At 42.6% G+C, this 25,625-nt stretch overlaps 1 protein-coding gene across 1 annotated transcript in view; it reads left to right on the top strand.

Annotated features, from left to right (window-relative positions):
- The window catches only part of myo5aa (myosin VAa), a 183,838-nt gene that overhangs the window by 121,105 nt on the left and 37,108 nt on the right, over nt 1-25,625 (top strand). Inside the window, exons 23-28 of the mRNA XM_079497485.1 lie at nt 1,468-1,561; nt 11,986-12,131; nt 12,699-12,812; nt 13,791-13,925; nt 21,624-21,680; nt 23,627-23,854. Of these exons, the coding sequence (XP_079353611.1) occupies nt 1,468-1,561; nt 11,986-12,131; nt 12,699-12,812; nt 13,791-13,925; nt 21,624-21,680; nt 23,627-23,854 (774 nt within the window). The remainder of the gene's footprint in view (nt 1-1,467; nt 1,562-11,985; nt 12,132-12,698; nt 12,813-13,790; nt 13,926-21,623; nt 21,681-23,626; nt 23,855-25,625) is intronic.

Raw genomic sequence — 25,625 nt, 5'->3', positions numbered from 1 at the left:
GGCAGCCTACACGTCACATGACTTGGCATATTCCACTATTGTTTACTGCCTACTGGCAGTCATCCAGGAATTCACATAACCATAGTTACATTCGTAACTTGCGTTACCATTTACGCTGACCTGTTTTTGGCCCAGGACAAAAACAAAATGTGTCCCTTTGAATTCAGGGGCCAGAGAGATCCAGGGGGAAATGGGAGCCTGTTGAGCAGAGGGCGTACAGGCGCCCTGCTGGGGCAGGTGAGCACAGGAGATAGACTAGTGAGTTAGCCAATAGGAGATAGACTAGTGAGTTAGCCAATAGGAGATAGACTAGTGAGTTAGCCAATAGAGGGTATGCGCGTGACATCATCATCAAACCAGGTAGTTCTGCAGGAACACCTATTGAGTGGCAAAAAACTACTTTCTGGCCTTGACAGCCCATACATCCACACAGAAAAGTCATATCTGATTGCATTAAACAACATTAAACGATGTTAAACTCACTTTGCCTGTTGCTTTGCCACTCGATTTGCCACTCGATGTGCCATTCACTTTAAGCATGCGCATACTCTCTATAGCCATTGTCTCTAGCGCAGTATTTCTCAAATGTTTACATTTTTTTACCCTTGGTTAAATTTGTACACTCTGAGTTACATACCCAATCGATTTCAACTATCATCATTTAGCTGGGGACCCCCTGGAACCCCCTCCCAGGTTCCCCTGGGGGTCCCCTGACCTCACTTTGAGAACCACTGCGTCTAGTCTGTACACACATACCGGTATACATACTGTACTGTGTGTGTGTACTGTATGTTTATGTGTATGTCCAGGTTAGATGATTAGAGTAGTATCCTCCTGAAACCTTGCAGTCTACGTATTGTCTTGCTTTTTGTTTTGTTTATCTTTTCATCGAAGCTTGACATGATTTTGCTTTCCTTCTCAAACATGTGATGCAATCCAAATCAAAGCTCCTCCTCAACGATCAAACATGTGATGCAATCCAAATCAAAGCTCCTCCTCAACGATCAAACATGTGATGCAATCCAAATCAAAGCTCCTCCTCAACGATCAAACATGTGATGCAATCCAAATCAAAGCTCCTCCTCAACGGCTAACTGTCTGTCTGTCTTTGTGCAGCAGAGTAGACTCCACCCAGTAACCTGATAGATGGGGTTGTAGGTGAACTTATGAATGACCGTCGGACGGTGTACAATAGAAGTGGGACGACGACGACGGTGCTACTGTAGTTTTGTGAAACAGCTCACACTACCGGTTTCATGTTCAACACGCCGACGACAGGTTCCACCTTTACGTTGGACACACGTTAACCATTGTTGCGTGTGTGTGTGTGTGTGTGCGTGCGTGCGTGCGTGCGTGCGTGCGTGCGTGCGTGCGTGCGTGTGTGTCTGCGTGCGTGTGTGTGTGTGTGTGTGTGTGTGTGTGTGTGCGTTTGTGCGTGCGTGCGTGCGTGTGCGTGTGTGTGTGCAGATGGTAGCAGAGCTGAAGGAACAGAATGGACTGTTGAAGACGGAGAAGAACGATTTGAACCGTCTGATCCAGGAACAGGGTCAACAGATGACAGGTACGTACAGTAGGTCGAGTTGCCGCCCCAGCTCGTAGGAGGAGTACACGACACGTACAGTGACAATTATCAGCCTGGCTCCAGGTGTTCGCGATGATACTATTATACTAATTAAGGCTCTGTTCCATTTGGTGTACAGTGGTTTTCAAACTGCTTTAATTGCAAGGAAAGCCGTGCAGGCACCGCGGTGTATTTAAACACCCCAGACTCCGCGGTGGTGGGCAGCTACTTTACCACAGCGCCACCCGGTGGTGGGCAGCTACTTTACCACAGCGCCACCCGAGCAAGACACTTACTCCCTAGCCTCGATACCCAGGCTTTCATTTTGTCTGCGCGAAAAATTAACCCTGGATTTAAGCATGGGCTGCACTGGCCTAAACGTGGGAGTCAACCCTTTCTGCGTAGGCGTCGCTCCAAATGATGTGACGTCAGGGCTCTGAGCGGTGTGCACCCCTCAAAATAACACTGAGGAAATCATTACCAGTGGAACTTCAAACGAGGCTATGCGAGGAAAATGAGGAGAATGGCTGAAGAACCCACCACACCGTCTAAGAAAAAAAACAACGTGTGCCGACTCTGTGGAAATAACTTTGACAGTCCGTTAGAATGGTATACTCCAGCAACCAGTGGTTTCTGCTTCTGGTCGACACAATAACAGTGCTGCACTGGCCACAGCCCTCCCATCTAGGCCAGAAATGTCTAGCGTTAGCTCAGGCTACTTACTCCCTAACTGCTCCCTGAGCGCTGTACTAATAAGTAATAACACTCCTGCTTCAGCTCCTGCAGAGGACTATGTTCACGTTTGTGCATATATATGTGACCAAGGCCGAATCAGCCACACAGTATTTTTATCGTTATTACTTTGTAAGACATACAACCATTAATTATTTGAGGTGCACTATTTTAGATATCGATGTTGTACAACCCTATTAAGTGAATAAGCCTGGGACTACGCCATCCGTTATTTAATTGAAGAGAAACGGAAACTCTTTTGTGATTATTACTCTTAGCTTCAGTTTGTTCAAGGATACACACAGGTTCACGTTTTACCAGGTAAGAGAGCAACAACCATAAATAGGCGGAGAGAGACTGACACTGAACCATGGGTCAGAGAGACTGACACTGAACCATGGATCAGAGAGACTGACACTGAACCATGGATCAGAGAGACTGACACTGAACCATGGATCAGAGAGACTGACACTGAACCATGGATCAGAGAGACTGACACTGAACCATGGATCAGAGAGACTGACACTGAACCATGGATCAGAGAGACTGACACTGAACCATGGATCAGAGAGACTGACACTGAACCATGGATCAAAGAGAGAGACTGACACTGAACCATGGATCAGAGAGACTGACACTGAACCATGGATCAGAGAGACTGACACTGAACCATGGATCAGAGAGACTGACACTGAACCATGGATCAGAGAGACTGACACTGAACCATGGGTCAAAGAGACTGACACTGAACCATGGATCAGAGAGACTGACACTGAACCATGGATGAGAGAGACTGACACTGAACCATGGGTCAGAGAGACTGACACTGAACCATGGATCAGAGAGACTGACACTGAACCATGGATCAAAAATATAATATTTGTTTATTTCCCTTTACAGCGGCTACTCAAATGCCATAAAAATACAATATTTATTAATCCTAAAATCTTCCTCAAATCTAACTAACTACCAAAAGAAACAAAATAACAAAACAAATAATAAATCCTTAAAAGCGTCAATACAAAATGTGCAAGAGTGGTTTCAGGGTTTTTCGGTTTTAGCAGCCTTCCGGGTAATTCATCATCATCATCATCATATTCGTCTACTTCAATGCATCAATGATCTGCGAATACAAGGTAAAGGCCAGTTTCTCTGTTCCACAGTGTTTCACGGCTAGTACAGGTCAATGGCAGGGTGGAATAGACAGTAGCGCTGGATAGAATGTTACTCACACACGTCGGGCAGCATTAACTGCCCGCCGAGGTAGAATGGTATCAGCGCTCTGAAGACACCCTCCACGTCTCCGACGTCTCACGTCTCGACACAGCAGCAGCTTCTGGTCGCAGGATACAAGCTCTCCGGTTCTCTCTCTCTCTCTCTCTCAGTCAACAGTGGGCCCACACAGCGAGTGTCTCTCTCTCTCTGACTCGCTCAATGGCGTGGTATGCCCGTCGTTTCCAATGCTCCCGGCTCTCCCCTCTGGCTGTCACCTGTCACTTCCACACAGACAGCGGCACACACGCCCTTCTCTGGCCCTTGTCTCTCTTCTATACTGACAAAAGTCATGTTCCTAATATGAAGCTCCTCCTCTTCCGTTCCCCACGCCTGACAGCTGTCAGTTAATGACGCTGACGTCACACTTAGTCCGGTGGAACCGTAAGTCCTTGCACATATACAGGATCATATATCCAATAGACAGCAGTAAGTATATATATATAATAAGAACAATAAGAATAAGTCACTGAACGGATATATAATACAGGGTATTAATGCAAAAACAAAATAAGAAAAAACAAAAAGAGAAACCTGTTTTTGACACCGGTCACATTTACACCGACACCAAATTATTATATAATACTACAGTGTATACTTTCATGCATTTGTGTGCCACTCGTAATACATAACATGAACAGGAGGTCCTCTTTGTTTTAATACATTACATGAACAGGAGGTCCTCTTTGTTTTAATACATAACATGAACAGGAGGTCCTCTTTGTTTTAATACATAACATGAACAGGAGGTCCTCTTGGTTTTAATACATAACATGAACAGGAGGTCCTCTTTGTTTTAATACATAACATGAACAGGAGGTCCTCTTTGTTTTAATACATAACATGAACAGGAGGTCCTCTTTGTTTTAATACATTACATGAACAGGAGGTCCTCTTTGTTTTAATACATAACATGAACAGGAGGTCCTCTTTGTTTTAATACATTACATGAACAGGAGGTCCTCTTTGTTTTAATACATTACATGAACAGGAGGTCCTCTTGGTTTTAATACATAACATGAACAGGAGGTCCTCTTTGTTTTAATACATAACATGAACAGGAGGTCCTCTTTGTTTTAATACATTACATGAACAGGAGGTCCTCTTTGTTTTAATACATAACATGAACAGGAGGTCCTCTTGGTTTTAATACATAACATGAACAGGAGGTCCTCTTTGTTTTAATACATAACATGAACAGGAGGTCCTCTTTGTTTTAATACATAACATGAACAGGAGGTCCTCTTTGTTTTAATACATAACATGAACAGGAGGTCCTCTTTGTTTTAATACATTACATGAACAGGAGGTCCTCTTTGTTTTAATACATAACATGAACAGGAGGTCCTCTTGGTTTTAATACATAACATGAACAGGAGGTCCTCTTTGTTTTAATACATAACATGAACAGGAGGTCCTCTTTGTTTTAATACATAACATGAACAGGAGGTCCTCTTTGTTTTAATACATAACATGAACAGGAGGTCCTCTTTGTTTTAATACATTACATGAACAGGAGGTCCTCTTTGTTTTAATACATAACATGAACAGGAGGTCCTCTTTGTTTTAATACATAACATGAACAGGAGGTCCTCTTGGTTTTAATACATTACATGAACAGGAGGTCCTCTTTGTTTTAATACATTACATGAACAGGAGGTCCTCTTTGTTTTAATACATAACATGAACAGGAGGTCCTCTTTGTTTTAATACATAACATGAACAGGAGGTCCTCTTTGTTTTAATACATAACATGAACAGGAGGTCCTCTTTGTTTTAATACATAACATGAACAGGAGGTCCTCTTTGTTTTAATACATAACATGAACAGGAGGTCCTCTTTGTTTTAATACATTACATGAACAGGAGGTCCTCTTTGTTTTAATACATAACATGAACAGGAGGTCCTCTTGGTTTTAATACATAACATGAACAGGAGGTCCTCTTTGTTTTAATACATAACATGAACAGGAGGTCCTCTTTGTTTTAATACATAACATGAACAGGAGGTCCTCTTTGTTTTAATACATAACATGAACAGGAGGTCCTCTTTGTTTTAATACATTACATGAACAGGAGGTCCTCTTTGTTTTAATACATAACATGAACAGGAGGTCCTCTTGGTTTTAATACATAACATGAACAGGAGGTCCTCTTTGTTTTAATACATAACATGAACAGGAGGTCCTCTTTGTTTTAATACATAACATGAACAGGAGGTCCTCTTTGTTTTAATACATAACATGAACAGGAGGTCCTCTTTGTTTTAATACATTACATGAACAGGAGGTCCTCTTTGTTTTAATACATAACATGAACAGGAGGTCCTCTTTGTTTTAATACATAACATGAACAGGAGGTCCTCTTGGTTTTAATACATTACATGAACAGGAGGTCCTCTTTGTTTTAATACATTACATGAACAGGAGGTCCTCTTTGTTTTAATACATAACATGAACAGGAGGTCCTCTTTGTTTTAATACATTACATGAACAGGAGGTCCTCTTTGTTTTAATACATAACATGAACAGGAGGTCCTCTTTGTTTTAATACATAACATGAACAGGAGGTCCTCTTTGTTTTAATACATAACATGAACAGGAGGTCCTCTTTGTTTTAATACATAACATGAACAGGAGGTCCTCTTTGTTTTAATACATAACATGAACAGGAGGTCCTCTTTGTTTTAATACATAACATGAACAGGAGGTCCTCTTTGTTTTAATACATTACATGAACAGGAGGTCCTCTTTGTTTTAATACATAACATGAACAGGAGGTCCTCTTGGTTTTAATACATAACATGAACAGGAGGTCCTCTTTGTTTTAATACATAACATGAACAGGAGGTCCTCTTTGTTTTAATACATAACATGAACAGGAGGTCCTCTTGGTTTTAATACATAACATGAACAGGAGGTCCTCTTTGTTTTAATACATAACATGAACAGGAGGTCCTCTTTGTTTTAATACATTACATGAACAGGAGGTCCTCTTTGTTTTAATACATAACATGAACAGGAGGTCCTCTTTGTTTTAATACATAACATGAACAGGAGGTCCTCTTTGTTTTAATACATAACATGAACAGGAGGTCCTCTTTGTTTTAATACATTACATGAACAGGAGGTCCTCTTTGTTTTAATACATAACATGAACAGGAGGTCCTCTTGGTTTTAATACATAACATGAACAGGAGGTCCTCTTTGTTTTAATACATAACATGAACAGGAGGTCCTCTTTGTTTTAATACATAACATGAACAGGAGGTCCTCTTGGTTTTAATACATAACATGAACAGGAGGTCCTCTTTGTTTTAATACATAACATGAACAGGAGGTCCTCTTTGTTTTAATACATAACATGAACAGGAGGTCCTCTTTGTTTTAATACATAACATGAACAGGAGGTCCTCTTTGTTTTAATACATAACATGAACAGGAGGTCCTCTTTGTTTTAATACATAACATGAACAGGAGGTCCTCTTGGTTTTAATACATAACATGAACAGGAGGTCCTCTTTGTTTTAATACATAACATGAACAGGAGGTCCTCTTGGTTTTAATACATAACATGAACAGGAGGTCCTCTTTGTTTTAATACATAACATGAACAGGAGGTCCTCTTGGTTTTAATACATAACATGAACAGGAGGTCCTCTTTGTTTTAATACATAACATGAACAGGAGGTCCTCTTTGTTTTAATACATAACATGAACAGGAGGTCCTCTTTGTTTTAATACATAACATGAACAGGAGGTCCTCTTGGTTTTAATACATAACATGAACAGGAGGTCCTCTTGGTTTTAATACATAACATGAACAGGAGGTCCTCTTGGTTTTAATACATAACATGAACAGGAGGTCCTCTTTGTTTTAATACATTACATGAACAGGAGGTCCTCTTTGTTTTAATACATAACATGAACAGGAGGTCCTCTTGGTTTTAATACATAACATGAACAGGAGGTCCTCTTTGTTTTAATACATAACATGAACAGGAGGTCCTCTTGGTTTTAATACATAACATGAACAGGAGGTCCTCTTTGTTTTAATACATAACATGAACAGGAGGTCCTCTTTGTTTTAATACATAACATGAACAGGAGGTCCTCTTGGTTTTAATACATAACATGAACAGGAGGTCCTCTTGGTTTTAATACATAACATGAACAGGAGGTCCTCTTGGTTTTAATACATAACATGAACAGGAGGTCCTCTTTGTTTTAATACATAACATGAACAGGAGGTCCTCTTTGTTTTAATACATTACATGAACAGGAGGTCCTCTTGGTTTTAATACATAACATGAACAGGAGGTCCTCTTTGTTTTAATACATAACATGAACAGGAGGTCCTCTTGGTTTTAATACATAACATGAACAGGAGGTCCTCTTTGTTTTAATACATTACATGAACAGGAGGTCCTCTTTGTTTTAATACATAACATGAACAGGAGGTCCTCTTGGTTTTAATACATAACATGAACAGGAGGTCCTCTTTGTTTTAATACATAACATGAACAGGAGGTCCTCTTGGTTTTAATACATAACATGAACAGGAGGTCCTCTTGGTTTTAATACATAACATGAACAGGAGGTCCTCTTTGTTTTAATACATAACATGAACAGGAGGTCCTCTTGGTTTTAATACATAACATGAACAGGAGGTCCTCTTTGTTTTAATACATAACATGAACAGGAGGTCCTCTTGGTTTTAATACATAACATGAACAGGAGGTCCTCTTGGTTTTAATACATTACATGAACAGGAGGTCCTCTTTGTTTTAATACATAACATGAACAGGAGGTCCTCTTTGTTTTAATACATAACATGAACAGGAGGTCCTCTTTGTTTTAATACATAACATGAACAGGAGGTCCTCTTGGTTTTAATACATAACATGAACAGGAGGTCCTCTTGGTTTTAATACATAACATGAACAGGAGGTCCTCTTTGTTTTAATACATAACATGAACAGGAGGTCCTCTTGGTTTTAATACATAACATGAACAGGAGGTCCTCTTGGTTTTAATACATAACATGAACAGGAGGTCCTCTTTGTTTTAATACATTACATGAACAGGAGGTCCTCTTTGTTTTAATACATAACATGAACAGGAGGTCCTCTTTGTTTTAATACATAACATGAACAGGAGGTCCTCTTTGTTTTAATACATAACATGAACAGGAGGTCCTCTTTGTTTTAATACATAACATGAACAGGAGGTCCTCTTGGTTTTAATACATAACATGAACAGGAGGTCCTCTTGGTTTTAATACATAACATGAACAGGAGGTCCTCTTGGTTTTAATACATAACATGAACAGGAGGTCCTCTTTGTTTTAATACATTACATGAACAGGAGGTCCTCTTTGTTTTAATACATAACATGAACAGGAGGTCCTCTTGGTTTTAATACATAACATGAACAGGAGGTCCTCTTGGTTTTAATACATAACATGAACAGGAGGTCCTCTTGGTTTTAATACATAACATGAACAGGAGGTCCTCTTTGTTTTAATACATTACATGAACAGGAGGTCCTCTTTGTTTTAATACATAACATGAACAGGAGGTCCTCTTGGTTTTAATACATAACATGAACAGGAGGTCCTCTTTGTTTTAATACATAACATGAACAGGAGGTCCTCTTGGTTTTAATACATAACATGAACAGGAGGTCCTCTTTGTTTTAATACATAACATGAACAGGAGGTCCTCTTTGTTTTAATACATAACATGAACAGGAGGTCCTCTTGGTTTTAATACATAACATGAACAGGAGGTCCTCTTGGTTTTAATACATAACATGAACAGGAGGTCCTCTTGGTTTTAATACATAACATGAACAGGAGGTCCTCTTTGTTTTAATACATAACATGAACAGGAGGTCCTCTTTGTTTTAATACATTACATGAACAGGAGGTCCTCTTGGTTTTAATACATAACATGAACAGGAGGTCCTCTTTGTTTTAATACATAACATGAACAGGAGGTCCTCTTGGTTTTAATACATAACATGAACAGGAGGTCCTCTTTGTTTTAATACATTACATGAACAGGAGGTCCTCTTTGTTTTAATACATAACATGAACAGGAGGTCCTCTTGGTTTTAATACATAACATGAACAGGAGGTCCTCTTTGTTTTAATACATAACATGAACAGGAGGTCCTCTTGGTTTTAATACATAACATGAACAGGAGGTCCTCTTGGTTTTAATACATAACATGAACAGGAGGTCCTCTTTGTTTTAATACATAACATGAACAGGAGGTCCTCTTGGTTTTAATACATAACATGAACAGGAGGTCCTCTTTGTTTTAATACATAACATGAACAGGAGGTCCTCTTGGTTTTAATACATAACATGAACAGGAGGTCCTCTTGGTTTTAATACATTACATGAACAGGAGGTCCTCTTTGTTTTAATACATAACATGAACAGGAGGTCCTCTTTGTTTTAATACATAACATGAACAGGAGGTCCTCTTTGTTTTAATACATAACATGAACAGGAGGTCCTCTTGGTTTTAATACATAACATGAACAGGAGGTCCTCTTGGTTTTAATACATAACATGAACAGGAGGTCCTCTTTGTTTTAATACATAACATGAACAGGAGGTCCTCTTGGTTTTAATACATAACATGAACAGGAGGTCCTCTTGGTTTTAATACATAACATGAACAGGAGGTCCTCTTTGTTTTAATACATAACATGAACAGGAGGTCCTCTTGGTTTTAATACATAACATGAACAGGAGGTCCTCTTTGTTTTAATACATTACATGAACAGGAGGTCCTCTTTGTTTTAATACATAACATGAACAGGAGGTCCTCTTGGTTTTAATACATAACATGAACAGGAGGTCCTCTTGGTTTTAATACATAACATGAACAGGAGGTCCTCTTTGTTTTAATACATTACATGAACAGGAGGTCCTCTTTGTTTTAATACATAACATGAACAGGAGGTCCTCTTGGTTTTAATACATAACATGAACAGGAGGTCCTCTTGGTTTTAATACATAACATGAACAGGAGGTCCTCTTTGTTTTAATACATAACATGAACAGGAGGTCCTCTTTGTTTTAATACATAACATGAACAGGAGGTCCTCTTGGTTTTAATACATAACATGAACAGGAGGTCCTCTTTGTTTTAATACATAACATGAACAGGAGGTCCTCTTGGTTTTAATACATAACATGAACAGGAGGTCCTCTTGGTTTTAATACATAACATGAACAGGAGGTCCTCTTTGTTTTAATACATAACATGAACAGGAGGTCCTCTTGGTTTTAATACATAACATGAACAGGAGGTCCTCTTTGTTTTAATACATAACATGAACAGGAGGTCCTCTTTGTTTTAATACATAACATGAACAGGAGGTCCTCTTTGTTTTAATACATAACATGAACAGGAGGTCCTCTTTGTTTTAATACATAACATGAACAGGAGGTCCTCTTTGTTTTAATACATAACATGAACAGGAGGTCCTCTTTGTTTTAATACATAACATGAACAGGAGGTCCTCTTTGTTTTAATACATAACATGAACAGGAGGTCCTCTTGGTTTTAATACATAACATGAACAGGAGGTCCTCTTTGTTTTAATACATAATATGAACAGGAGGTCCTCTTTGTTTTAATACATAACATGAACAGGAGGTCCTCTTTGTTTTAATACATAACATGAACAGGAGGTCCTCTTTGTTTTAATACATAACATGAACAGGAGGTCCTCTTTGTTTTAATACATAACATGAACAGGAGGTCCTCTTTGTTTTAATACATAACATGAACAGGAGGTCCTCTTTGTTTTAATACATAACATGAACAGGAGGTCCTCTTGGTTTTAATACATAACATGAACAGGAGGTCCTCTTTGTTTTAATACATAACATGAACAGGAGGTCCTCTTGGTTTTAATACATAACATGAACAGGAGGTCCTCTTGGTTTTAATACATTACATGAACAGGAGGTTCTCTTTGTTTTAATACATTACATGAACAGGAGGTCCTCTTTGTTTTAATACATTACATGAACAGGAGGTCCTCTTTGTTTTAATACATTACATGAACAGGAGGTCCTCTTTGTTTTCCTGTTTTTCACTGTATTTAATTTTCTGTTCATGCTAGTTAAACAATCCTTCATGACCTGTAGTTTGTTCATCATGAGACATGCCACCACACAGGTTGTATTATTAAATTAACAACCTGTGTGACCTGTGTAACACAACACGACACAACACAACACAACACAACACAACACAACACAACACAAGCATTACATCACGATGTCATGATGGCAATGATAGAGTTGGCACATTACTGTGATGGAAGCTCTCCCATCTCTCACTGTTGCATTTCTCCGTCTTTCCCTCTTCCTCCACCTTTCTCTACGTCAGCCAAAATGGCACGTGTGATAGCGGAGGAGACGCAGCAGCTGGAGACGGACCTGAACGAGGAACGATCTCGCTACCAGAATCTCCTGACGGAACACCGTCGCCTCGAAGAGAAACACGACGATTTGAAAGCGGACATAGCTCTCTCGGTGAGATAGGCACACACACACACACATGTTTTGAAATGTTATGACATTATTGAAGATGGCTGGTACGTGAACGACGCACAACTATGTACAGCTGGGGTTCTCAACGTTTTTGGCCGGGGACCCCCGGAAATGCTTTGGCAATGTCTCGGGACCCCCGCCCCGCCCCCTCCCGACCCCCAATATAAATTGACTGCTACAATAACCTTAAACCATTTTGGGCGGGAACCCCTTTTGGTGTTTTAAGCATTGTTATAATTTAGCTATTGAAAAATAGCAGATCTACAAGCTCATAGCGCGCCACCGAGTGGCGCGCTATGAGCTTGTAGGTCTGCTATTTTTGAAAAATCGTGAAAATAATATTTTTTTAAAGATTCTTTTTTTTTTTTCTTTTTTTTTTGAAAATAATTTGGGGACCCCCTAAAATAATTTGGCGACCCCCCGAGGGGTCGCGACCCACGGGTTGAGAACCCCTGATGTACAGTATACATTTGAAACGGTAGTGTAAGTGCAGAGTGACGTACTGGGCATTCACCTTTTTTGACTCTCTTTGACTCCAACCATCTCTAGCACCCCCCCAAGCCTGGCCACAGGAGAACAGATTCCACGCACAGCAGCAACGAATCAGAGTGCACCTACAACTCAGAATTCGCCGAATCGGAAGACGGCTCCCGCGCCGCCGAGGTAACCGAGTGGGCGGGGCTTGTTCTAGGAGTTTTATCTCAGCTGTCAGTAGACTGACAGCTGATTACACAGATAAAGCACCTGCCCTTTTGCCCTCTGGACAGCAAAGTGCCATTTTGAAAGTTTGTTTTTTGTACAGATTGTTCATTTTATTTTATTTTTGTACAGTGACAGTGTACAGTATGTGGGCCATGGTGACATTGACCAATTCTGGATTAAAATGGATCTAATATATTATTTATGCCTCAAAATCTATAAATCTCACAGTTGAGTGGCACAGTTGGTAGTGCTGTCGCCTCACAGCTAGAAGGTCCTGGGTTCGATTCCTGCTCGGGGCGCTGTGGGGGCTGGCGGCGTGTTTCCTCCTCCGCGTCATCAGTGCCCATACCCGAGGCGGGGTTGGCGAAAGGGCCTTTCTGTGCGGAGTTTGCATGTTCTCCCCGTGTCCCCTAGGGTAGGTACCCTCACAAAAACATGCAGTAATCCTGGTCTCTAAACAAAACTGCCTCCCCCTGGCCAGCCGGGGCGCCTGATGGAGGGGAAAGGAACTGGTTGGAATAACGTGTTCCTTCCACGCGTTACGTCCAACCAGGGAAACTCCCCCCTGTCAGGTGTAAAGGAGCAACTTGGACACTCAGGCAGGAAGGAAGCATGAGTTCAAGTCCGTTGCTCTCCCCATGTCCCCCATATATGGGGACTAGGTTGGCGGAGGGTGTGTAGAGCCCAGGATCACATTAGATAATTGGCACAGGGGTGAAAAAAATGGGTTACAAAATCGAGGGATACAAATTAAATTTAAAAAAAATCTATAAATCTCGCACACTATTAAGGTACCCGGCGGTTCCACGCGCCGCACAATGTGCCCTTTTCTCACTTGAGCACCTGCCCCTAGAAAATGCACGCCAGAGCTGAGGCGTACACGACTCCCGTGCCCTGCACGAACAAACTAACGCAATGCTTCACGCTTGTGTTTTTCAGGATGTGACTCGTGGAATGGACACCTCGTTAACCCTCAAGCTGCAGAAGCGCCTCACGGTACTGGAGCAAGAGAACCAGTCCCTCCGCAACGAGCTGGAGAGCAAAGAAGACCAGTTCCACCGGGCTAGAGCCAGGGTACTTATATACTGTACACCAGTGGTTCCCAAAGTGGGGTCCGGGGACCCCCAGGGGTACCTGAGGGAGTTCCAGGGGGTCCCCAGCTAAATGATAGTTTGGAACCAAATGGACCCTTATGGGTCTGTAACTCTGAGAGTGTACAAATGGAACCAAATGGACCCTTATGGGTCTGTAACAAATGGAGGGAGTTCCAGGGGGTCCCCAGCTAAATGATAGTTTGGAACCAAATGGACCCTTATGGGTCTGTAACAAATGGAGGGAGTTCCAGGGGGTCCCCAGCTAAATGATAGTTTGGAACCAAATGGACCCTTATGGGTCTGTAACAAATGGAGGGAGTTCCAGGGGGTCCCCAGCTAAATGATAGTTTGGAACCAAATGGACCCTTATGGGTCTGTAACAAATGGAGGGAGTTCCAGGGGGTCCCCAGCTAAATTATAGTTTGGAACCAAATGGACCCTTATGGGTCTGTAACAAATGGAGGGAGTTCCAGGGGGTCCCCAGCTAAATTATAGTTTGGAACCAAATGGACCCTTATGGGTCTGTAACAAATGGAGGGAGTTCCAGGGGGTCCCCAGCTAAATGATAGTTTGGAACCAAATGGACCCTTATGGGTCTGTAACAAATGGAGGGAGTTCCAGGGGGTCCCCAGCTAAATGATAGTTTGGAACCAAATGGACCCTTATGGGTCTGTAACAAATGGAGGGAGTTCCAGGGGGTCCCCAGCTAAATGATAGTTTGGAACCAAATGGACCCTTATGGGTCTGTAACAAATGGAGGGAGTTCCAGGGGGTCCCCAGCTAAATTATAGTTTGGAACCAAATGGACCCTTATGGGTCTGTAACAAATGGAGGGAGTTCCAGGGGGTCCCCAGCTAAATTATAGTTTGGAACCAAATGGACCCTTATGGGTCTGTAACAAATGGAGGGAGTTCCAGGGGGTCCCCAGCTAAATTATAGTTTGGAACCAAATGGACCCTTATGGGTCTGTAACAAATGGAGGGAGTTCCAGGGGGTCCCCAGCTAAATTATAGTTTGGAACCAAATGGACCCTTATGGGTCTGTAACAAATGGAGGGAGTTCCAGGGGGTCCCCAGCTAAATGATAGTTTGGAACCAAATGGACCCTTATGGGTCTGTAACTCTGAGAGTGTACAAATGGAACCAAATGGACCCGCAGAGATGGGCAGTATTTGAAATACATGTATTTGAAATACGTATTTGAAATACTTTTTTGTATTTTGTAATTTGTATTTTGCTGGGATGGAAGAAATGAGATGTATTTTGTATCTAGATACTTTCAGATCTAGTATTTTCTGTATTTCAAATACATAAAATACTTTTTAATGTCATTTTACACAGCCTCAGGTTTAAACTGTAGGGGCAAAACACATAACCTGACTCCGCCAGATGGGGCAGCAGAGAGTACACTGGGTTCCCCCCTCCTGCTCCCATCTGGGAACTCTCAGGCAGACTTGATGCCCGGCCACAAAACGGCCTGGCCAATCAGCAGCAGCTAGAGGCGGGATAGCCGCTGCTGATTGGCCAGGCCGTTTGAGGCCTGGCAAGGAACGGTGAGCACAGGGCGGGCGGAGCCGTGGGGGCTTTTTACGTTATTTGCGCAGTGAGTGTAACACTGCTCAATGGTGAAATCTTCCGCCAACAGCGTACCTTAGTGATCAGAATCAAGGACAGGCCTATCGTAGTAGACATTTCCACCACGCGGAAACGCCCCCCTTTCAAAGTGGGGGGGCGGCGGGGGTGTGTATATATATATATATATATATATATATATATATATATATATATATATACAATTGAGTTTTTTTTTATCCTTGTGTTTGTATCTATAATTTCCAGGGGCTATGCTTAAGTTTGTGACTAAAGCCACAACACAGCCTCCCCATTGGGAGCACTGTTTATACCAGTCAGTCTGTCATACCATCCCTCCCCACTGGGGGCGCTGTTTATACCAGTCTCTCTGTCATACCATCCGTCCCCACTGGGGGTGCTGTTTATACCAGTCAGTCTGTCATACCATCCCTCCCCACTGGGGGCGCCGTTTATACCAGTCAGTCTGTCATACCATCCCTCCCCACTGGGGGCGCTGTTTATACCATCCCTCTACACTGGGGGTGCTGTTTATACCATCCCTCCCCACTGGGGACGCCGTTTATACCAGTCTCTCTGTCATAGCATCCCTCTCCACTGGGGGCACTGTTTATACCAGTCAGTCTGTCATACCATCTCTCCCCACTGGGGGCGCTGTTTATACCATCCCTCTACACTGGGGGTGCTGTTTATACCAACCCTCCCCACTGGGGACGCTGTTTATACCAGTCTCTCTGTCATAGCATCCCTCTCCACTGGGGGCACTGTTTATACCAGTCAGTCTGTCATACCATCCCTCCCCACTGGGGGCACTGTTTATACCAGTCTGTCATACCATCCCTCCCCACTGGGGTGCTGTTTATACCAGTCTGTCATACCATCCCTCCCCACTGGGGGCACTGTTTATACCATCCCTCTACACTGGGGGTGCTGTTTATACCATCCCTCCCCACTGGGGACGCTGTTTATACCAGTCTCTCTGTCATAGCATCCCTCTCCACTGGGGGCACTGTTTATACCAGTCAGTCTGTCATACCATCCCTCCCCACTGGGGGTGCTGTTTATACCAGTCAGTCTGTCATACCATCCCTCCCCACTGGGGGTGCTGTTTATACCATCCCTCTACACTGGGGGTGCTGTTTATACCATCCCTCCCCACTGGGGACGCTGTTTATACCAGTCTCTCTGTCATAGCATCCCTCTCCACTGGGGGCACTGTTTATACCAGTCAGTCTGTCATACCATCTCTCCCCACTGGGGGCGCTGTTTATACCATCCCTCTACACTGGGGGTGCTGTTTATACCATCCCTCCCCGCTGGGGACGCTGTTTATACCAGTCTCTCTGTCATAGCATCCCTCTCCACTGGGGGCACTGTTTATACCAGTCAGTCTGTCATACCATCCCTCCCCACTGGGGGCACTGTTTATACCACTCTGTCATACCATCCCTCCCCACTGGGGTGCTGTTTATACCAGTCTGTCATACCATCCCTCCCCACTGGGGGCGCTGTTTATACCAGTCTGTCATACCATCCCTCTACACTGGGGGCGCTGTTTATACCAGTCGGTCATACCATCCCTCCCCACTGGGGGCGCTGTTTATACCAGTCTGTCATACCATCCCTCTACACCGGGGGCGCTGTTTATACCAGTCAGTCTGTCATACACAGACAGACACACAGACACACATACAGACAGACAGACAGACAGACAGACAGACAATAAATGTTTATACCTTATTCTGCTCTGTTTGTCTACTTAAAACTGTTTTAAACTGTTTCAAAACCCCCCATTTTTTCATGGGGGGCCCCCTTGCTACAATCATGCTTAGGGCCCCTTGGAGGCCAGAATCGGCACTGCATGTGCACATCTTGTTACCGGGGAAGACGGGGGGGTTTTCCAAATCACTGAATGCTCCTTTAATTGATAATCTATTCATCTTAGTCATTAGTATCTTGTTTACTTATCTTGTTTTTTATTGTTGGTTTAAATGTAAATTGGTGGTAGGCCTAATCAATCAATCAATCAATCAATCTCTTTCTACATTTTTCTTGAGGTAGAAGTCAAAGAGGAGTGACAGTGATGAATCAGATGGCCAATCCATTCCTTTGTGGGTCCTGTTTGATACAGTTATAGCACATTGATTTGCTTAAAATATAAAGTGTATCATTCTTAATAACCTTCAATGTATTAGACATTCTGACAGGTCATTAATTTAATATTTGGCAATTAATTATGAATTTACTTATCATTATATACATTTTAATGAAAATGTATTTTCATGTATTTTCAAAATACAAAATACGTATTTGTATCTCAAATACATTTCTCAGACCAGTATTTGTATTTTGTATTTAAATACATTCTGTGACCCAGTATTTGTATTTTGTAACAAAATACATTTTCAATGTATTTTGCCCATCTCTGTGGACCCGTTAGGGTCCATTTGGTCCAGAGTTAAATTAACATATATATTAACAATATAAATTGGGGGTCCCAGAGATAGAAATGCCATTAAATGGGGGTCCGTAGACTAATGCATGTCAAGGGGTTCCCGCCCAAAATGGGTTAAAAACCATAGATATATATAAACACTAGATGGCTCAAGGCGGAGTTTCTGACGTCGTTCACCCGGCAGCCATCTTACTTCGGGGCTACAGTACAGTATGTTCAATGGCAGCTCAAACAGAAACAGTCATAACTCGCTCAAATCTTGACGGATTTACAAACGGGTTGGTTTATTACAAACGTTGTCAACGTGGCTATGATTCAGGACGCTTATCTGCTTAATTTATGTTTTTTATATGAACGTCGTATAAAAGCATATAAGTATGCGGACGTCTCTGACGTTTATAACAAACCAAACCGTTTGAAAATCGGTTGAAAATTGAGCAAGTTATGGTCATTTAAGAGTACATGCCCCATAGACACAATGTTATGTGTCCCGAGGTAAGATGGCCGCCACGTAACGACGTCGCTCTCCATTGGCCAACAGCGCGGGTGAGCTATCTAGAGTTTATATATATCTATGTTAAAAACAAGCAATAAAATCTTAAAATGAATTCTTAAAGAGCACATCGATGCTCCCAAATGTATGTTTACTGGCGGTAACGTTTCGAGACGATCAGGCTTTTCTTCAGACCTTCTAAATAAGGACATCAAACAATTTAGACGTCTGTGATTCTGCTCATGGCAAGTTTTTTTTTTTTTTTTGATGTTTTTGTTTGTTTTTTTCCTCTCTTTTTAAAAGTGGGGGGGATGGATTGGGGTCGCTATGGAACTGGGCGGGGCGTATCCTGCCCGTCCCACCCGCTATCTGGGTGGGACGTATCCTGCCCGTCCCACCCGCTATCTGGGTGGGACGTATCCTGCCCGTCCCACCCGCTATCTGCGCCCATGGATGCGTGGCGGGTCTAGAGCCAGGGTACTTAACAGTATACTGTACACTAGTGATGCATGGGGGTACTACTGTACATTATACAACAGGTCGTTTCGAGGAAGCAATCTTGATTGGTTGAAGTAGCCATCTAGCCGTGCTTCAAACGAGCACAATGGAACGCCTAATCAAAACATAAAAATCAGCTGTGCTGCTCTCCCAGAGCGGAGCCGACTGGGTTGCTGCTGCTAGGATAGCCATTTTCTTGGCACATTTTTGGTTTTGTGACTACATCTGTCATTAAAGATGTAGTCCTTTTTAACGAATATCTTAGTTATAATGCCATTTAGTTGACGTGTTTTTTTGGGTAACTGTTGTATAATCGCAATATTACACTTGAGGGTGTGCTTCACTGTCATTAACCCATTTTGGGCGGGAACCCCTTTTGGTGTTAAACATTATGTTATAGTTTAGCTATTGAAAAATAGCAGATCTACAAGCTCATAGCGCGCCACCGAGTGGCGCGCTACGAGCTTGTAGGTCTGCTATTTTTGAAAAATCGTGAAAATATTTATTTCAGAAAACTGGAGGATTTAGAAGACTTTTTTTTTATTTCGAGGTCAGGCCAAAATGGATTAATGGAACTTCTGCGCTGCCTACGGAACTTGTCCATCAGCTCGTTCCTGCAGCAACGCAGGCGTGCCATTAATGACGGTAAAGCACACCCTCTCGTGTAATATTTCTCAACTCTACACTAGTGATGCACGGCTCTATAGCCACAGTACTGTACTTACCACTGTTCACTAGTGATGTTGCACGGGTCTATTGCACTGTTCACTAGTGATGCATGGGTCTATAGCCACTTAGCCAGGTTACTGTACTTACTTACACTGTTCACTAGTGATGCTGCACGGGTCTATTGCACTGTTCACTAGTGATGCATGGGTCTATAGCCACAGTACTGTACTTACCACTGTTCACTAGTGATGCTGCACGGGTCTATTGCACTGTTCACTAGTGATGCATGGGTCTATAGCCACAGTACTGTACTTACCACTGTTCACTAGTGATGTTGCACGGGTCTATTGCACTGTTCACTAGTGATGCTGCACGGGTCTATTGCACTGTTCACTAGTGATGCTGCACGGGTCTATTGCACTGTTCACTAGTGATGCTGCACGGGTCTATTGCACTGTTCACTAGTGATGTTGCACGGGTCTATTGCACTGTTCACTAGTGATGCTGCACGGGTCTATTGCACTGTTCACTAGTGATGCTGCACGGGTCTATTGCACTGTTCACTAGTGATGCTGCACGGGTCTATTGCACTGTTCACTAGTGATGCTGCACGGGTCTATTGCACTGTTCACTAGTGATGCATGGGTCTACCAGGTTACTGTACTTACTTACACTGTTCACTAGCTCTGGTCCATAGCTCTAATGCTCTGGTCCATAGCTCTAATGCTCTGGTCCATAGCTCTAATGCTCTGGTCCATAGCTCTAATGCTCTGGTCCATAGCTCTAATGCTCTGGTCCATAGCTCTAATGCTCTGGTCCATAGCTCTAATGCTCTGGTCCATAGCTATAATGCGCTGGTCCATAGCTCTAATGCTCTGGTCCATAGCTCTAATGCTCTGGTCCATAGCTCTAATGCTCTGGTCCATAGCTCTAATGCTCTGGTCCATAGCTCTAATGCTCTGGTCCATAGTTCTAATGCTCTGGTCCATAGCTCTAATGCTCTGGTCCATAGCTCTAATGCTCTGGTCCATAGCTCTAATGCTCTGGTCCATAGCTCTAATGCTCTGGTCCATAGCTCTAATGCTCTGGTCCATAGCTCTAATGCTCTGGTCCATAGCTCTAATGCTCTGGTCCATAGCTCTAATGCTCTGGTCCATAGCTCTAATGCTCTGGTCCATAGCTCTAATGCTCTGGTCCATAGCTCTAATGCTCTGGTCCATAGCTCTAATGCTCTGGTCCATAGCTCTAATGCTCTGGTCCATAGCTCTAATGCTCTGGTCCATAGCTCTAATGCGTTTCATTTAGAGCTATGTTACTCTCAACTTCCGGAACTCGCATGAATGCAGACCAGCCTCTTGTCTTTAGCGTAAATAAAAATAACGTTTTTGCTACTCACCAAAACAAAGGCGGGTTGTGTCATTAGAAAGCCTACTTTCCTTAGTGGAAACACTCTGAGCCCCACACCACATGTATAAACGGTACTTTTTGGCCAGAAAGGGATTTTTATAAAATATTCTCTATGAGGCAATTCTCTGGGCAATATCGGTAGAGGGCGCAGCGGAGTAACTAAAAGTATTTTTTTTTTCGGTAGAAATAAAATCCCCTTTTGTTGAGTAGCGAAAACGTTCTTTTTATTTACGCTAAAGACGAGAGGCTGGTCTGCATTCATGCGAGCGGCGGAAGTTGAGAGTAACATAGCTCTAAATGCAACGCATTAGAGATATGGACCCAGAGCTAACTGTTCACTAGGGATGCACGGTTCTAGAGCCTGGGTACTTACACTACTCATCACTAGCGTACAGTTCTAAAGATCTACAACTTGAGGTTCGGTTACACTGGGTCGTTTGGGATCGAGGTCAGAAGATGCATGCATATTCCATATTCACGTTTTTTTTTTTTTTTTTTTTTTTTTTTAATGCAGTTGTCTCCAGTTCACTGGATTTTGAAATGTATTTTTATTATCTCCCCTTTCAGGATGATGCAGAGCATAAGAAGGCCCGCGGGGCGGAGCTGGAGTATGAATCCCTGAAGGTGAGATATTCATTATTTTTACGCCAACTACGACGAGATATCTCATACTTTCCCTCCACGCCAGTTGTAGTGTATGCCAACTACGAGATATCTCGTAGATAAAGATTTATATCAAATATTTAGCTGAAAATCAACTTTTAACACTGGCCCGGTTGCTAGGCAATGCCTTGCATACCCCCAGCACCAGGAAACGTGCGTGCGCATCCCATATGGTCCCAAAAAAAACGATTTTCTTTGGCTCTTTTCGCTGAAAATACGGCGCTGTCCGTGGTGATGATCATCAGGATCATCTGAGGTGTGGATCTTGTTTGTGATTTTTCATCGCATTGCGCTTGAAATATTCACGTTTCTGGCGAAAGATAAACAGCGTGAGTTAATGCTAACATAAGCCGTTTCTTACAATGGAGGTCTGCAAGCCGGGGAAACGGAAGTGGAAGTGAGTGAATATGGCCAAAAAGCCTTGGCAAGGCTTACCTACCCTTTGCTGCCACCGTGTGGCAGAGAAAGAGTTCTTAAAGCTGGGACAAACAGTGGAGGCTCATAGATGCATGATGTAGTTGTAGTTCATTCCAAACTGACTGAAGATGCAACTAAGTGGTGATCGCAAAACGAAGCGGTATTTTCTCAGTGCTATAGCTAGCTGTCATATAGCATGGTCATATAGCATGGTCATATAGCATGGTCAACTTGCTACACTCTGTGTCTGTGAAGATGTTTCTAAAGCGTTCAGACTGGTGTACAGTACCCCAATGCCTCCCTGTTTGACACTCAGCATCAAAGGGTTGGATTGGGGGGTCAGCCTGGCTAATAAGCCAGACCGAATCAGCCGTTGGCAAAAAAAATTGCCTGCCGGCGAATTACGGTCTGGAGAGGCTCAATTGTACGCCCATTTCCTACACCAGAGAACTGGTGTGGCCAATCGGGACACGGTATGCAATATGGGCGGGCTTTGGTACAGTGACGTTCAATGCTTGAGACCTTTGACTGACAGTAGCTCTGACCAATTGCGTCAAAGAGAAAATGTTTGAACCCGCCCCCCCAGGAAACAACATCCATACACAGCATCTCCAGACTCAAATACCACACGACCAGGCCCGCGGGAAGTACTTTACACTCGCAGGGGCTGAGCGTCTAGTAGGGGGTGCGCGCGCGCCGCAAAAATGTGCGTGCACGCGCATCATGCACGCGCATTTTAGCGCATTTTCACGCGCAAACGTGGCCTTTACTTTCCCTCTCCACACGCAAGTTATATGAACGAACTGACACAGGCAATTAACCAGGATAAGGTGCCAATACTGTGATACAGCATATTTATTTATCTTTTTTTTTTTCTTCCCCTCCTGTTCGAGGGGGGGCTGTGCCTGGGGGGAGGGGGTGCTACAGCCCCCCCAGCACCCCTACTTCCCTCAGCCATGCACACGACAGTGTGATCTGAGTCTGGCTTATTAGCCAGGCTAGTGTACAGTAGGGCTGTGCTCCACTTAATACTTTTTATTCGACTAATATTAATTTAGGAATTTGTTTTAAATCAATACATTTGTGTTTGCTGCGTATAGTACACTACAATCATGCAGAGACCGGCCTTTTCAGTTTGATGAGGTTGCGAACTGAACATTAAAGGCTTGTATCTAGAGTGGACTATAGACGTGCATCAGTGAACTAACAGAGTCTTCGTCGACTAAGACAATTAGGGATGTCACGGTCACGTTTCTTTGCTTCCGATCCGGTTCCGATCATTCGATCTTTTTGAGTATCTACCGATACTGATTTTTCCCGATCCGATATTTATATTTTAAAGAACACTTATGCCATATAACACTAGTATAACATCCAAAATCACACTGGATATAATATTATACTAGAGATGTCCCGATCACGTTTTTTTTGGCCAATTGTGGAGAAATTGATCAATAAAAGCAACATCTACATGACCACATCTCTTCCAGCGCCAGGAGCTGGAGTCCGAGAACAAGAAGCTTAAACATAACCTGTCGGACATGAGGCAAAGCCTGCTGGGTAACGCAGGTACGGGAGCCGGAGCGCCAGGCTCTCCCGCCTACAAGGTTCTCCTGGACCAGCTGAACTCGTCCTGTGAGGAGCTGGACGTGCGCAAAGAGGAGGTTCTGATCCTACGCTCCCAGCTGGTCAGCCAGAAGGAGGCCATGCAGCACAAGGTACACGCCAGCCTCTCGTTAGCGTGTGAAGCACTCTGGGTATTGTAGTCATGTTTTGGTTACATTTCTAGCTTAAAGTTACTGTAAGTGATATTTATTTGTTGAAATAAGTATTTGTTCAGTAGTGGGGGTCTCTCCAGCTCTTTAGTAAACAGAAAATACATAATAGGATAAACTGAAATTGGAAGTGATATGGAAAACTTAGCAGACATGATTGAAACTGGAACACTATCAAAGTGTGTATTTCGCACCCCACCTGGAAATGTATTTTCTGTTGACCAAATAGCAGCTGGAGAGATGGGGAGACTCCTGTTGCAGAAACAAACACTTTTTTTTAACAATAATAATAATAATAATAAAACTTTATTTGTATAGCACCTTTCATGTCATGAAATGCAGCTCAAAGTGCTTTACAGAGCAATGGAGGAAAGAAAAGAAAAGTAAGGCATAAATAAACATAAAATAATAGCAGTAATGCAATACAGTGAGGACATGAATAACAAGGAATTTAAAAGATCAACTAAAAGCAAGAGTGTAGAAGTAGGTCTTGAGCTGTGCTTTAAAGGTGTCTACAGAGGCTGCCTGTCGAAGGTACAGTGGGAGTTTGTTCCACGCCGTCGGCCCGTAGAAGCAGAAAGCTGCTTCACTGTGTTTTTTAGTTGCCATTTTTTTTAGGCACAGCGAGCAGGCCAGCAGTGGAAGACCTGAGGGAGCGGTTTGGGACACATCGTCCAATGACAAAATAGGCTCTGATTCGTGCAATATTTCTAATGATTGTTATCAGAATATAGAGCTTTAACTTTTTACCACATTTTCTTTTTATTTTCTTTCTTTTTTACCCCCCAAAAATCACTTACAGCACCTACTGTAATAGTGATAATGTAATGATATGTAATTAACCCGTTTTGGGCGGGAACCCCTTTTGGTGTTAGCATTATGTTATGCTTTGGCTATTGAAAAATAGCAGATCTACAAGCTCATAGCGCGCCACCGAGTGGCGCGCTACGAGCTTGTAGGTCTGCTATTTTTGAAAAATCGAAGAACGACTGACATAGAAACATAGCTTTTTCAGAAAACTGTCAGGATGTAGAAGACATTTTTAGAATCTGATCTCGGGTCAGAATGGGTTAAATAAGACAGCCTCCACCAGCAGCTTCTGTTTAGCTTTTAGGAGGATCAGCTTTCAGGTGTCTGTGTCTAACTGAGCTGTCTCTTCTCTCCTCACACGCTGTCCCTCAGGATGAGAAGGTACAGTACAGCAAACTGATGATTCTCAAACTTTTTTAATTCCATGGAACCCCCGGCTTGATTCGCATTTGACCACGGACACCCATTTGATACCATTTTCATCCCTGGCACCCAGATCTACGCTGTAAAATCATCAGTGTTAACTTTAGTCTGAGAGTGTACAAATGGAACCCGGTGTCCTTGGAGGGCAGGGGTCCCCAGCAAAAGTAGTTAATATAGCATCACAATCATTTTTGAAAATGTTTGAAAAATATTGAAAATGTTTGAAAAATATTGAAAATGTTTGAAAAAAATGCCAGGTTAAAAAAACATATTTTAGCATAAATCTTCTATTTTGGTGGTCCCTGGTACAAAATCTTTTCAGATGTGTGTTGTCGGCCAAATACAAATCAATTTGGGGTTCCTTGACTTAAAAGTTTGAGGACAACAGCAGTACAAACAGTGTGTGGAGTGGAGTGGCTTACATGCATGCATGTGTGTGTGTGTGTGTGTGTGTTGACCACATATCTCGCCTTCGTGTCAG

This window comes from Electrona antarctica (assembly GCF_951216825.1).
Source record: "Electrona antarctica genome assembly, chromosome: 3".
Taxonomy (NCBI): domain Eukaryota; kingdom Metazoa; phylum Chordata; class Actinopteri; order Myctophiformes; family Myctophidae; genus Electrona; species Electrona antarctica.
This window is presented reverse-complemented; position numbering and strand designations above follow the sequence as displayed.